This window comes from Zosterops lateralis (genome assembly GCF_965231275.1).
Source record: "Zosterops lateralis genome assembly, chromosome: 2".
NCBI lineage: Eukaryota > Metazoa > Chordata > Aves > Passeriformes > Zosteropidae > Zosterops > Zosterops lateralis.
The window spans coordinates 89,193,869-89,206,650 of record NC_139763.1 but is presented as its reverse complement, the minus strand read 5'-3'; the positions used below and the strand labels follow the sequence as shown (position 1 = coordinate 89,206,650).

The following is a 12,782-nucleotide window of genomic DNA, read 5'->3' as shown; positions in this document are numbered from 1 at the left end:
CCTTAAAAAACTGTTACAGAGCATGTATGTTTCCATGAAAATCTTTGGTTTTAAGAATGGAAGTTTGTTTACTTTAACTCTGATGCCATAGGGCTTAGCCAAGCATAAAGATGTAAGCAGCCAAAATGTCAGCCCTAATTTCAGAATCCTCATGTCTAATCACTGAAACTCTCTTTCTGTATGAACCTTATGGCAGATGCACTGTGGAGAAGGGAAAAGCCAGTCAGAAGACACCTCAAATTCCTTCTAATTGGAGTCCAGCTGTAGCACAGAAGCTCCAGCTCACTGTCTGGTTGTCCTTGCACATCTCTGACACAGTTGTAGGGGACTGCAGAACTGCTGTGAATAGAGAATTAACAGGTCTGCCTGGGAGTGCAAGCACAAAGAGCAACAGCAGCTTCTGTGAGACTTAGGAGCTGATGGTCTGCAAGACCCAAACAGCTCTCTCTGCAGCTTCTTAGGACACTCACATCGGGAGGGAGAATCCAATGAAGGCTCTCGAAAGCAGGACAGCTCAGTCAGACTAATCAGCATCAACTCCTAAGGGGTACCTAATGCATGTTCAAAACCCGCCCGTGGTCACAAACCTAAGAACAACTGAGAAGAAGTGATGAAGACCCAACAGTTGACAGTCTTTGTCACCAATGCTGTGGCAAAGAATCCTAGGGAGATTGTTTGAGCACAAGAACCTTGGTGGTTGTGAGAATCCGGGTCTGAGAGTGTGCTGAGTGTGGCTAAGAAATCAGATTTGGAGTTTGGGGGTTTTTTTCAGTGAAATTGCCTTCCTCCCTACCCAATAATCTTTATGTTATAAATGCAACGGCAAAAATCGGATTAATAAAGAAACAATTTATTAGAAAAACAATCCCAATCACCAATAAAGAGAGAAACCACAAATAGGACGGGCAGTGCAGCGCTGAGTGGACAAGGGATCCGCACCCTAAGGTACAGATTTCCCAAATCCACACGGAGCGGATCGCAGCCCAGGGTTTTATAGGGTTTTTCGTGTCCCGAGGCAAAACAGGTGCATGGAATAGTCCGGCAAATAGTCCAAATACATCTTTGGATGGGTTTCCCGGATTTGTCGAACTTTGCAGATAGTATTCCAGGAAGGTTCCTTTCACATGTGGATGGGGCTCGCCGGTCCATGGTTATTTCGATGTGTAGTCCCTGGCGGAGAATTCCCCTTTGTTCGGGGAGGAATTTCTCTGTCTGGGTATGATGCCGATTCTTATCTGGGTTGGCTAGTGTCTTTGTTCGTCCTGATGGCTCCTGTCCCGTTCTTTGTCTCGGGCTGGGAAACGGCAGCAGGCTAGCCTGGAGGAAATTTTTCTACAGACTCTACCTTTTCACATTTTTTTATTAACAGCAATCTAACATATATTTCTATATTCTTTTATCACAAATTTTTACCCCAATGTCACACTTATCACACTTTACTACACTTGTTCTACAGTAATGCAATATTATCTCCTATATGGAATTGATTGCCAGCGATTTCCCTTCTGTTCCTCTCCTGCAGATGCCATGTGAAGGCTGCATGGGGAGAGACAATGTGAGCACTGGTGCAACCATGGAGTTCCTCCTGCTCGGCTTCTCCGAGCTGCTCCGTCTGCGGGTCCTGCTCTTCCTTGTCTTCCTCGTCATTCACTTGGTCACGTTGGCAGGGAATATGATGATCTTCCTGGCAGTGGTTATGGAGCCCTCACGTCCTCCCATGCTGCTCTTTCTCTGCCAACTCTCTGCCATTGAGCTCTTCTACACTTTAGTCATTGTCCCCAAGGCTCTCCTCAGCCTGGTGGCAGCGGAGGGCAGCACCATCTCCTTCCTGGGCTGTGCCGCACAGATGCTCCTCTTCGTGGCCCTCGGCGGGGCCGAGTGCTTCCTGCTGGCAGCGATGTCCTACGACCGCTACGTGGCCATCTGCCAGCCCCTGCGCTACGCGGCCCTGATGAGCCAGGGGCTGTGCCTCCGCCTGGCCCTCGCCTGCGCCCTGGGAGCCTCCGCCGTGGCCCTGACCTTGACGGTGGCCGTGTTCCGCCTGCCTTTCTGCCAGCCCCGCCGCATCGACCACTTCTTCTGCGACGTCCCCGCCATGCTGCACGTGGCCTGCACGCAGAGCTACGGCGCTGAGCTGCCTCTGCTGGCTGCCTGCGTGCTCCTTCTGCTGCTCCCCTTCCTCCTCATCCTGGCCTCCTACGTCTGCATTGCCACAGATTTGTTACGCATCACCTCCCCTGCAGGAAGGGGCAAGGCCTTCTGCACCTGCATTTCACACCTGGCCATCACCTTACTGCACTACGGATGTGCCACCTTCATTTACATCCGCCCCAAGTCCAGTTACTCACCTGCTCGAGACAAGGTGGTGTCTCTGGTCTACACCAATATTACCCCATTAATGTATCCCCTCATTTATAGCTGGAGGAACAAGGAAATCAGAGGAGTGCTCAGGAAAATGCTGAGGAGGAAGAAAATAGCTCAGGTGAACGGGGATGCTATCAGAGTTGTGATGTATATGTGCGGTAAATTTTAGTAGAATAAACACATGCCTGTTGCAAAACAGCCCCATAACCAGATCACCAGAGACTTTGCTAAGGCAGATATCCAGGCAGGATTCTACATGCATCACTACATTTATGAGAAAAAGATATCTCTGTTCAAAAAAATCCCCAACATAACACTTGATCTAAAGGAAAATGCTTAAGTGAGTTGTGAGGATGAAGAGCTTTGATCAATCACTGGTCTCGCTTCTGTGATCACATACATATTCAGGCTTACATTCATAGTCATCCCAGCACAATTAGAAGATCAACACAATTTTTTTTAAAGCTAATAAAGAATATTGAAGGATTGGTTTCATTATTTTTCTGTCAAGATGACAGTAGAAATTGGGTAGTCAGCACAGATTTTAGACTGGTAAGTTCAGCAGCACAATAAATCTGTAGGGGCTTAAAGGAAGGTTAGAAGAAGAAAGCCCATGGCTAGAAAGAAGGGTAAAATAGCTGAGGTTTTCCCCAAATTTAGCAGAAGGCTGCACTCTGGCATCCCACAACAAATGAAAAGACTGTTACTGTAAACTTATCTATCCTCGAATTATGCTAGATATTGAAAGTTTAAATGCCATTAGTCTAACAAGAGTATGACTTTCCTATGCCTGTTTTGCAGGAAGCAAAACATATTTCCTTTTATAGGGAGACGCTTTAAGTTTGGGTTGTTCCTATGGCAACGCAAAGGCTAAGATCCTTGTCTTATCATGGGACTTTTACCAGGAAAGACTGCATCATGTAAATATGAATGCCTGGGGAATGTTGATATCTATAATTGTAAAAGTAATAATACTGCTGCCACACTTATTGCAATTTCCTCAGCAAAACCAGTGAGACTTACAGCACAGGCTGGACTGCAGCAGGCATAAGAGTCTGAAAGGTGCAAAGCAGTGTTATTTTATGAGTTTCCTATGTGTAGGAGGAACAGGGTGATTCAGACAAATTAGAGAAAATCAATTTTGGACAGGAAGGCGGGGGGGGGGGGAACCAACTTCATTATTTTATTTAATACTTCCCTCCCCCATGTCTCTTTAAAGGCCATAGAGACCCTATGATTCAGAACCCACCTCTTATGTAGAAAATGGTTGAGAAAAAATTTAAAATGTTTGCTTCTGTTCCTGTGTCTAATCTGAAGGAATTTCAGCACCCCAACTGCCCTTATCTCTCTCTCTGGGCAGATTGAGAGAGTAGAGTGGTATTTGCTTTCTCTGGGCTACAATCATTAAAAATTATGCAAAGTGGATTTGACAAATATAAGAAATTAGCAATGTAACTAAGGAAGTTAACTTGGAGCCTTCTGACAAAAGAGAAATGTAGAATTTAAAACTGACATTAAAAGCTGTCTTCAAGTTCACAGTTCTAGCCTGCCTAAATCATTAACACAGAATATTGGCTCTCATGTCAATGAATACCTAATTACTCTGTGGGCAAACATTTAGCTGCATTATTTAAAAATTATCAAAGTTGCAGTGAACATTTTAATCACCTGCCAGCTTTCCAAAATTGAGAAGGGGAGGGTCTCAATGAAAGAACACTACGTACTAATAGATAAGTACTTCAGAATTACATTAGAGAAGTGCTTTGAATCAAATACTATTAAGTAACTGTAATGAGCACAGAAAAAATAGGAAGCATAAATTCTAAATCCTGTCAAGTCAAATGAAGCTTTGAAGTTAATCCTGCTGCAAGCAGTTGGATGGACTTGAGACGGCCAGAGGTCCTTCCTGAGATTAGCAGGACTTTGCATCAGAAATTTCTAACCTGCTTTCTAGGAGGTATTGATGTATCCAAATGCCTGGCAATAAAACTGAAGAACTCAGGAAGACACTGAGGTTCATAGTACTGTTCAAGGCCTTGGTAGAGGCCCTCACATATTTCTGGCAGCTGTGGGCATGGGATAGCAGAGAGATAACTGTTACCTGCTGCCAGCTGTGAGAAGATAGCAGGGCTATCCCCTGAGCTAGGATGTTCCTTGTGAACCACTGTGGAACAGAGGCACTTGGGCAGACCTCTCCTCACTACAAAGATACAGATGATGCTTTTGGAAGGGATGACATGACCTAAACAGCAGCCAGGTTAGACTCCCAGCTCTTTCATTCTGAGATACATGTGGGAAGTATAACAAGCAGTGGAGGCTTTCTGAGAAGACACCTTCTCTACCTAATGTCCTTAAAGATGATCAGAGTGAGGAGATATCCCAGAGTCCAAGACCATTCTCACCAGTATTCCCACACCCACTAGTCCAAGACTAGCCCCATCAGTGTTCCCACACCCATTCACAGCACCCTTTCCCCCCAGCCCCATGCCAGCTGTGTTGAGCACTGTATAGATCTGCAGAGAAGACTCAGGGATAAGAGTGGGAAGAGGGGTAGCTTCTGAGGTAAGAGCAGCAGCAATGTATAAGAGATATCAGACCCACTTCCTTTCTAAAATGTTATCTTTTAATTGACTGGAACTGCCTGGGGTCCCTTTTCCACTCAACAAGAGGCTATTTCAGTCCTGTTGACTCAGCACACCATGTCCTGAGAGCTGGAGAGGGCTCAGCTGAAGTAAAGCAGCACCATCCCTGATGCAGGCATGAGCACAGAATAATGATTAAAAAAAGGTAATTTTAAAGTTCTCTTCAGAACTTCATAGAGAAAGCAGGATCCAGTGAGGCAGTGCAGATTTTGACAAGTGCGCATTCCACCTCAACCAAAGATGGGTATGGAAAAGATCTTTCCGTGGGTGTTGTAGTTTTTTGGGTTGGGTAGGGACTCAGGATTCCCCAGTGAATGAATACAGCTGGGTGCCTGCATTTCACAAATGGTCCTGTCCTTTCTTGGAAGAAGAATGCTTGCATTCCCAAATTTGCAGAGACCTGGAAAACATAGATGTCATGAAGTTTTCCAGTGAAACCAATTAGGACATCACTAAGAATCACTTAATGGTTTACACAGCCATAAAAACAGAGTATTCACCCTTGCAATTAATTTCGTAAGGGCAGCCCTGAGCAAGCACTGTGTGAGAACACAGATCTTATCAATGGTGGAGCACCAGAGCCCAGCCTGTAAGAGTTCAACCTGTAAGATCACATCAGTGCAGTCCATATTCTCAAAAACGAGGAGAGTTTGGAGGATGATGGCACAGACTTTGGGCAGCATTCAGGATACTCAAGGTTCAGCACCTTGAATGGTAAATGCCACTGAAAGAGGTTCCTCCACTCTGGGAGATACTTCAAGGTGGTTCCTTGAGAGCTACTACCAGTACCAGTGATACTGGGGAGGATACAAGGGAAACCTCACTTTCAGTATAAAGAGAAAGCAGTGAAAAATGCTTTTTTACCACAAAAAAATTTTGTACACTATTTTGCTGGCAATCCAGGTAAGACATTTTTCAAAAGTTGTTCCTATAAATAATCAATCTCCTAAAAGAATTAAATGCACTTACATTACAAAAAAAAATTCCTTATTTTCCTAGGAGTATAAATACAAAAAGTTTATTTAAGGAATTTGTTTCTATTATGGGTAAGGAAAGTTGAAAAATTGGCAAAAATCCAGTTTTAAGAGCTTGGAAGAAATTTCAGTGTATTTATCTCCCCTTGACAAAGTCATGTTATCACATCCTGTCTGTTTTGGCTAACATGGAAAGTGAGTCCACCAGCCTTTCTTTTTTTCAAATTCCTTAAAAGCTTAGAAAACCTGTAAGTAATCCTATATTTACCCAAATAGATTTTTTTGTCATTTGAGCTGAAGCAGAAAGGTGAAATTAATACAGCTATTTACAACAATGAAGGTGTAAAATGAAATGGATGTGGGCTTAGTAGTAAACCTAGAAAATAGATGTTTATATCATGAGGGTAAAATGTCAAATATTTGCTTTATTGAGGAAAGGCCTCTGCTTCCATGTTTATTATGAACATGCCAAAGGATTAATATTTACTGTGCCTTACTACTTACCTACTTTACTATGATAAAGACTAGAATGCTATAGGAGTTTCTCTTGCAGATATTTATAGATAGAAGACTTACTAAAGAAGAGAGAGGAGTCCTTCCTGAATTTTTTTTTACTATTATATGAAGTTACATATCCAGCATATAAAATCTGATAGGTTCCTATATAATATGAAAAAATATAGTTTACACCCCCATAAACAAGCTAATGGGAAATAAATATATTTAAATGATCTGCCATTTCTCCACAGAATTAAACATTTCTACAAGCTTTTTATTTATCAACTCAGTTGTTGTACAGGCCTTAAGTTTCCTTTAATGGATTGTTTCAGGAAGCATGCAGGAACATAGGACAAAAACTAATCTGGAGACCAAAGCAGAACTGAAGAATGAGGTGAAGCTCCTGCCAGCTGGTTGGTTTCAGAATTAGTTTCACCTTGCCCTACAAGCACCTCCACATCAAAAAGCTGACTGAAGGTGTTATTAATAATTCCAGCACTATATCCCTAACCTAAAGCTCTTGGCTCTGAAGATCCTATTGTGCTCAGTTGTCTTCCAAGCAAGTCCAGGAAAAAGTGAGAATGGGAAGGTCGATACCCACCCAGTGTGCACCCTTGGCTTCACCTGCATAAGTGCAAGAATATGAGACAGTCTGGCTTTACAAATTGGTATGTAAAGATGGGAGACCGGCTGGTTCTACAAATTGCCATGTAAAGTTGAGGGAAGACCTGATGGCTCAGCAGCATATGGCCTCTAGCCTAGTCACTGCTGAAAATCAGGTCTCCTAAAATCTGTGTTGTGTTTCATTGTGGTTTCGGTGTACAGTTGCTCTCAGCATTCATTTTAGTTTTCATGTTTTGATTTAATTAAAGAGTTCAAGTTTCAAAAAATCAAGTGGGAGGCTGAACTGGGAATAGAGTTGGCAGTGAGTTGGGAAGATGTTAACATGTTCAATGCCCTCTTTCCACCTGCAAGGTGTCTGTTTCAAAAACCTTCTCCTGACGTCCACCTTGAAACCACTCAGGGAGAATGCTGCTTGCTAACACAGTGACCAGTGGAAACTATTTCCTTTCTGCACTGGACAGCAACTCTTCAACATCAGGATCAAGCTGCAACAGCAACAATTATGGGCAAGCTTATTGTGTTTAGATTGTGGAGGCAACTGTAATTTGTTAAGACGAGGACCATAAAAACACCTCAAATAAACAGATTAGAAACAGACATTAAAGCTTTAAAATATCTATTACGAAGCCCCATAAAATAAAAGATTGATAAACTTATACATTCACCTGTAAGAGTAGAAAAAACAAATTTTAAATCACACTACCTAGGTGACTAGTGATATGGCTTTTTATTTTATTTTAGTAAAGTTTTTCAATGTCACTGAGATATTCCCATGCTTGAACATAATTAATCCAAGAGTGAGGAAAAAGGGTGAGAAAATATGAACATATTACAGAGAGGTATGTGTTTGCCAGGCAGAGGTTACTATTGCTATATTCTGAGCTCTGATTCAACTGCTAAAAATATTATAATCTTACTTTTCTATAATGTAGTGGAATAAGTCCTCAGCATGTCTACTAGAAATCAAATTTATCTGAGTCAGATTTTATGTTTATCACACATACGCTGTTGTGTTAGTAATGCTTAAGGACAAATTGAATCCTCGTGTGAAATCTTAATGCCACCAAGATGAATAAATATCTTTAAAGGTGCCCAGGAAGAATGTGCTTCCAAGAAGAAGTGTTAAGTGTAGAACTGCACTTCTTGGATTTCTAAGTATATAATGTGCTGCAAAAGTGTAATAGAAAGTAACTAACTGTTGTGACCCAGATTTGTACCACTTAGGGATGTTTTATGATTAGGAGAATGAATCAGATTCTATTATGACTTGGTTTTCCTCTTGTCCACACAAAATGTCACAGCTCAGCATAAGCGAAGCCCTGTTTGGCCACTCTCCTGGAGGCGGCCGGGACCTCTGGGGCTCCACAGACACCGGACCACGAGGGGGAGCAGAGCTGGGATAACACGGCAAGAAAACTGTCTCAGGTAATTTCTGTGGAAGGGCAAGGCCCTCCCCCTCATTTGCAGGATGGTGTAATAATTTAACTCAGTCCTGTTTTGCAAGCCAAATAAGAGCACGGCAGACCATGGCAGGATAAGTTTATCCAGAGACAAAAGGCAGCAAGTCCGCAGTTCAGGCAGCAGTGCAAACACACTTCTGTCTGGTCAGGTGTCCAGCCAGGACATCGGTAGGTAGAGAAACACCTATTAGTGTGTTGCTGATGATCTAAGTAAGTGGAGCTTTTTTCGAGAATACTGGACTTCTTCTAGTCCATGTACTGTATGACAACTCTGTTAGGTGGAAGATATATTGGTGAAGCTACCCTCCTGTTTTGGCTGGAGCCTGAGTAAGGAACTGCCTGCATTCCTGGTGGAAGAAGATGTGATTGCTTATCTACCAGTGATAAACTGAATGAGCAAAAGATTAATGTGGGGAGGGATGACTGGAGGTCTTTAGCCCAAATACCTGCTCACTGCAGGGTCAACACCAAAGCTGTGTCAGGTTGCTCAGGGCCTTTCAAGCAAAGCTTGTACATCTCCAAGGGTGTTTATCTCTGCGTATGTGAGGAAGAACAAGGGAGTGTCCCCTGCTTCTTCTGTGTATGAAAACTCAGATCTACGCCTTGTCTCTATCAGCTTCATTCATTCCCTTGCCCTTGTTATTCTTCTCAAGGGAGAAAGATAACCAGCTCAACTACTTGTGCAGTCAGGTCCTCAGGTCTCTAACATAGGGGTGGCTGCATTGTGATCCAGAGGAGCTACTTGTGCTCCTTCACAGGAGTTTAAAATATATTTTTAAAATAAAATCTGAGTTTCTGAATGAAAAATCTCCATATACAAAGCTAATTTAACAGCTTAAACCACTAAATGGTAGGAGTCTATTTTATGCAGAAAAACAGTCTGAAGTCAGCTGTTTGAAATATTCTAAGATAATTGCTGGTGGTGTAGAGCCAGAAAACCTTCTAGGATAAAAATGAAAACACTAGAATATTTAACTGTGGTCATGCAGGTGAGAATAAAGGACAGAAAGGACACATTCTTTACAGGGAATAAGACATTGAAAAAGAGCGTATCTTATGCTCTACAGAACTGTCATAGGTTATTTCTAGAGTTGTAGAAATAGTGGATAAAAGGAGTGAATCAGAGACCACATAACAAGAACAAGTTCCTCCTTTAGACTAAGTGGGGCTTGTTGCAAAATGCATTTGAGGCCTCTGGAAGACCTACATCAGTGTTACTATACCTTACTGAAAGCCAGTTCAGGATGCACAGATTCAATTTATCATTACCAAAGAGATGCTTTGATAATTTGGGAAGTAGTATCAAGTGAGAAACTCCAGAGATGATTTCTAGGTTCTACTTCATTCATCATCTATAAGGACATTTAACAGCACGATGGTGAAACTCATTATAAATCTGAGGAGCAGCAAACACAGTAAACAATTTGTAAGAATCATATGAGACAGTTCTGTCTGAACTGCAGTTCAAAAGAAGCACGTCCCAACTCAGCCTTGGGAGTGCCCTTTGACTTTCCCAACAGCACATCAAAACAAGACCTGGTGCATAGCCTTCCTCCTCACTTTCCTCACCACAAGCCCACATAGCTGTAGGAGGAAAGCCCAGGTGTGTTGTGTGGTGATATTTTCCAGCTGGATACCTAATCACAGTGATACTCAAAACAGGATACTGGGAAACGAAAGGAAAAAATGTGCCCTGCAATTCAGAAATACTCAGAGGGACAAGAAAGATGAGATGAGATTCAGCCCAAAGACACACTGAGAGTGAGCTGAAAAAATACATTTTTCTTCTTAACAAAATGCATGCCTGAGACAGGATGCTCACTGGGAAGCCATGAGAGTGAGAGGCTGTGGAGATGTAAATCATAGAATCATAAACAAAACATAAAAAGATTTTTTTAATTAAGTTCTTTCAGTTTTGTTTGTTTGTTTTGGGATTTGTTTGTTTTAGTTGTTTGTTGTTCATGTTTTTGTTTGTGTTTTTTTGCTAGACACTCAGGGAATTAGTTTTGCCCAACAATTTCCAAAGACAAAACCTAAACTTGTGATGCACAAACAGAATAACACTGCCAATGAAACACTCAGCAGAGTTGTATGAAAATGCATGTGTGGCACTCACTCTACTGGCTACAATCTCTGTGTATATTCCCTCTTTTTCTCTTTGTATCTGCATTGTGGTGCAGAGGACACATGGAAAAGCAATCTAGCAGAGCTTTTACAGATATCAACAAAGTTCTAGGCATTTGGTGTTTTTACTTCTGTTCCTCCCACATGTTTATAGATTTTCTTCAGATCCTGATCCTGCTGTAACATTAGATCATATTTTGTTTCACTATCATTTCACACACATTCCGATTGCAAGCTACACTAGGTGGTCTCCAATCTGAAAAACCACAAAGCAATACATGATTTCTGACCACCATTATCTGGAAAACCCCTGTTGCTGATCTTCATCTGCCAACATTACAAGCAGGAGAATGAGAAAGTAATTATTTTTTAGGCCATGTTCTCCAGTAAGCCTTAGTAAATTGCTTCCTACCTATTCCTTGGATTAAATGTTCTGAGTATCTGCACACCACTGAAATGGAGATAGAGCATCTCAAAGGCTCTTCACTCCAGAACTTGTCACTTCTGGGATTTTACAGATTTAAACTCTGTTAGCCCTGAGGAACCAAATGTCAGGCCTCAACACTGATTTTTTTTTCTTTTTTTTTAACCTGAGGAAGGACATGGGCTCATAGAGCCTTAGAGCCTTATCCTCCTGTTGCAAATGGTTCTTCCCCATTTTGTGTATATGCAGGCCTTGCCTGTGTGTCTCTCTGTGTGTGCCATCACAGAGAAGTTGGCTGTGGGTCTGTCTGCCCCACTGCTACATCACAGACTGAAGAAGGCACAGAACTGTACAAATGAAGACCTAAATGGACACATTCCTCTAGCACAAACTCAAGGTATGGGTTGCAGACCATAAAATCTTACATGACTCCTGCAATAGGAGTCATTCAAATGTAGGACAAATGTTGGCATAAAAGTTTGAGACTTAGCACTGTGGACTGATAAAGAGAACTTTAGACAGAATTAAACTGTAACAAATTTAAGGTACGACTACTCTGAATGTCGTTAACATTTGAATTATTTGCACCTATATTTTACTCCATGAGCTATGTAAAATTTAAATCTTAGTATTGTAACCATGTGTTCTGAAATTTCTCTTGCCTATGTTCAGACATCCTGGGATAGATCTTGCTTTCTCAAGATGTATGGTTTGAGAATCACAGAATTAGATGCAAGGGCCCTCAGAGAGTCCACAGTCCCAAATGCTGCCCAGAGCAGGGCTGACTCCAGAGGTGGCTTTGTTGTTCATGGCTGTGGCCTGGCAAATCTGGAACATCTCCAAGGGTGGAGATCCCCCAGCCACTCTATGCAACCAGACAAGGTCCTTTCTTTAGCCTTCCTTGGGGAGGAGGAGGAAGAGAGCAGGAGGAATGCAGCCATACAGCAAGTGTAGGTATAATAATACCATCTGTATTTTACCGGGAGGGGTGTAATAGCTGTGTATGGGTGGGAGTAACATCCTTGATGAATGCCAGAAGAGACAGAACAAAGGCAAGTTCTTTCATATTTATGTCCCTCAGGAAGAAAACTAAAAGTCCCGTGAGGTCTTCCTACCCAGAGAAAGAATCCTTCTAGCTTGCTTCTTCTCCCATGATTTGTTTTTTGCTGAAAAGCAGGCACTGTCCATCAGTGCTGAGGAGCTCACTAAATGGAAAACAGCAATTCTGCCAGACAAAGTGGTATCGCTGTTGCTCTGTGACATACTTGGGAATTAATTGGGCCGCTGTCCCTGGGTACAGATGGATTTCCTAAACATATGCAGTGAGGATGGCTCAGTGGTTTTAGCCCCATTATCACAGCTCACAGAATCACACAATGGTTTGGCTTGGAAGAGACCTGGAAGATCATCTATCTCCAGCTGCCCTGCCATGGGGGTTGGAACTAGACCTTCCACTGGACCAGATTGCTCCATGGCTCCTTCCAACCTGGCCTTGAACCCTTCCAGGGATGGAATAGCCACAACCTCCCTGGGCAACCTGTTCCGGTGCTTCACCACCCTGAAGAATTTCTTCCCTAAATTTCAGTTTAAAGCCACTGCCGGGGCGGGCGGGACCGGCAAGGATGGCGAGGGCTGCCCAGGAGGTGGCAATCGGGAGCCTCTCACGGGAGTG

At 42.6% G+C, this 12,782-nt stretch overlaps 1 protein-coding gene across 1 annotated transcript; it reads left to right on the top strand.

Annotated features, from left to right (window-relative positions):
* Nucleotides 1–1,522: 1,522 nt before the first annotated feature.
* On the top strand, nt 1,523–2,533 carry LOC310906347 (olfactory receptor 10AC1-like; the record flags this gene model as incomplete). Its single annotated transcript, XM_083855531.1, has 1 exon — nt 1,523–2,533. The coding sequence occupies one exon, from the start codon at nt 1,523–1,525 to the stop codon at nt 2,531–2,533; it is 1,011 nt and encodes a 336-aa protein (XP_083711657.1).
* Nucleotides 2,534–12,782: the final 10,249 nt, after the last annotated feature.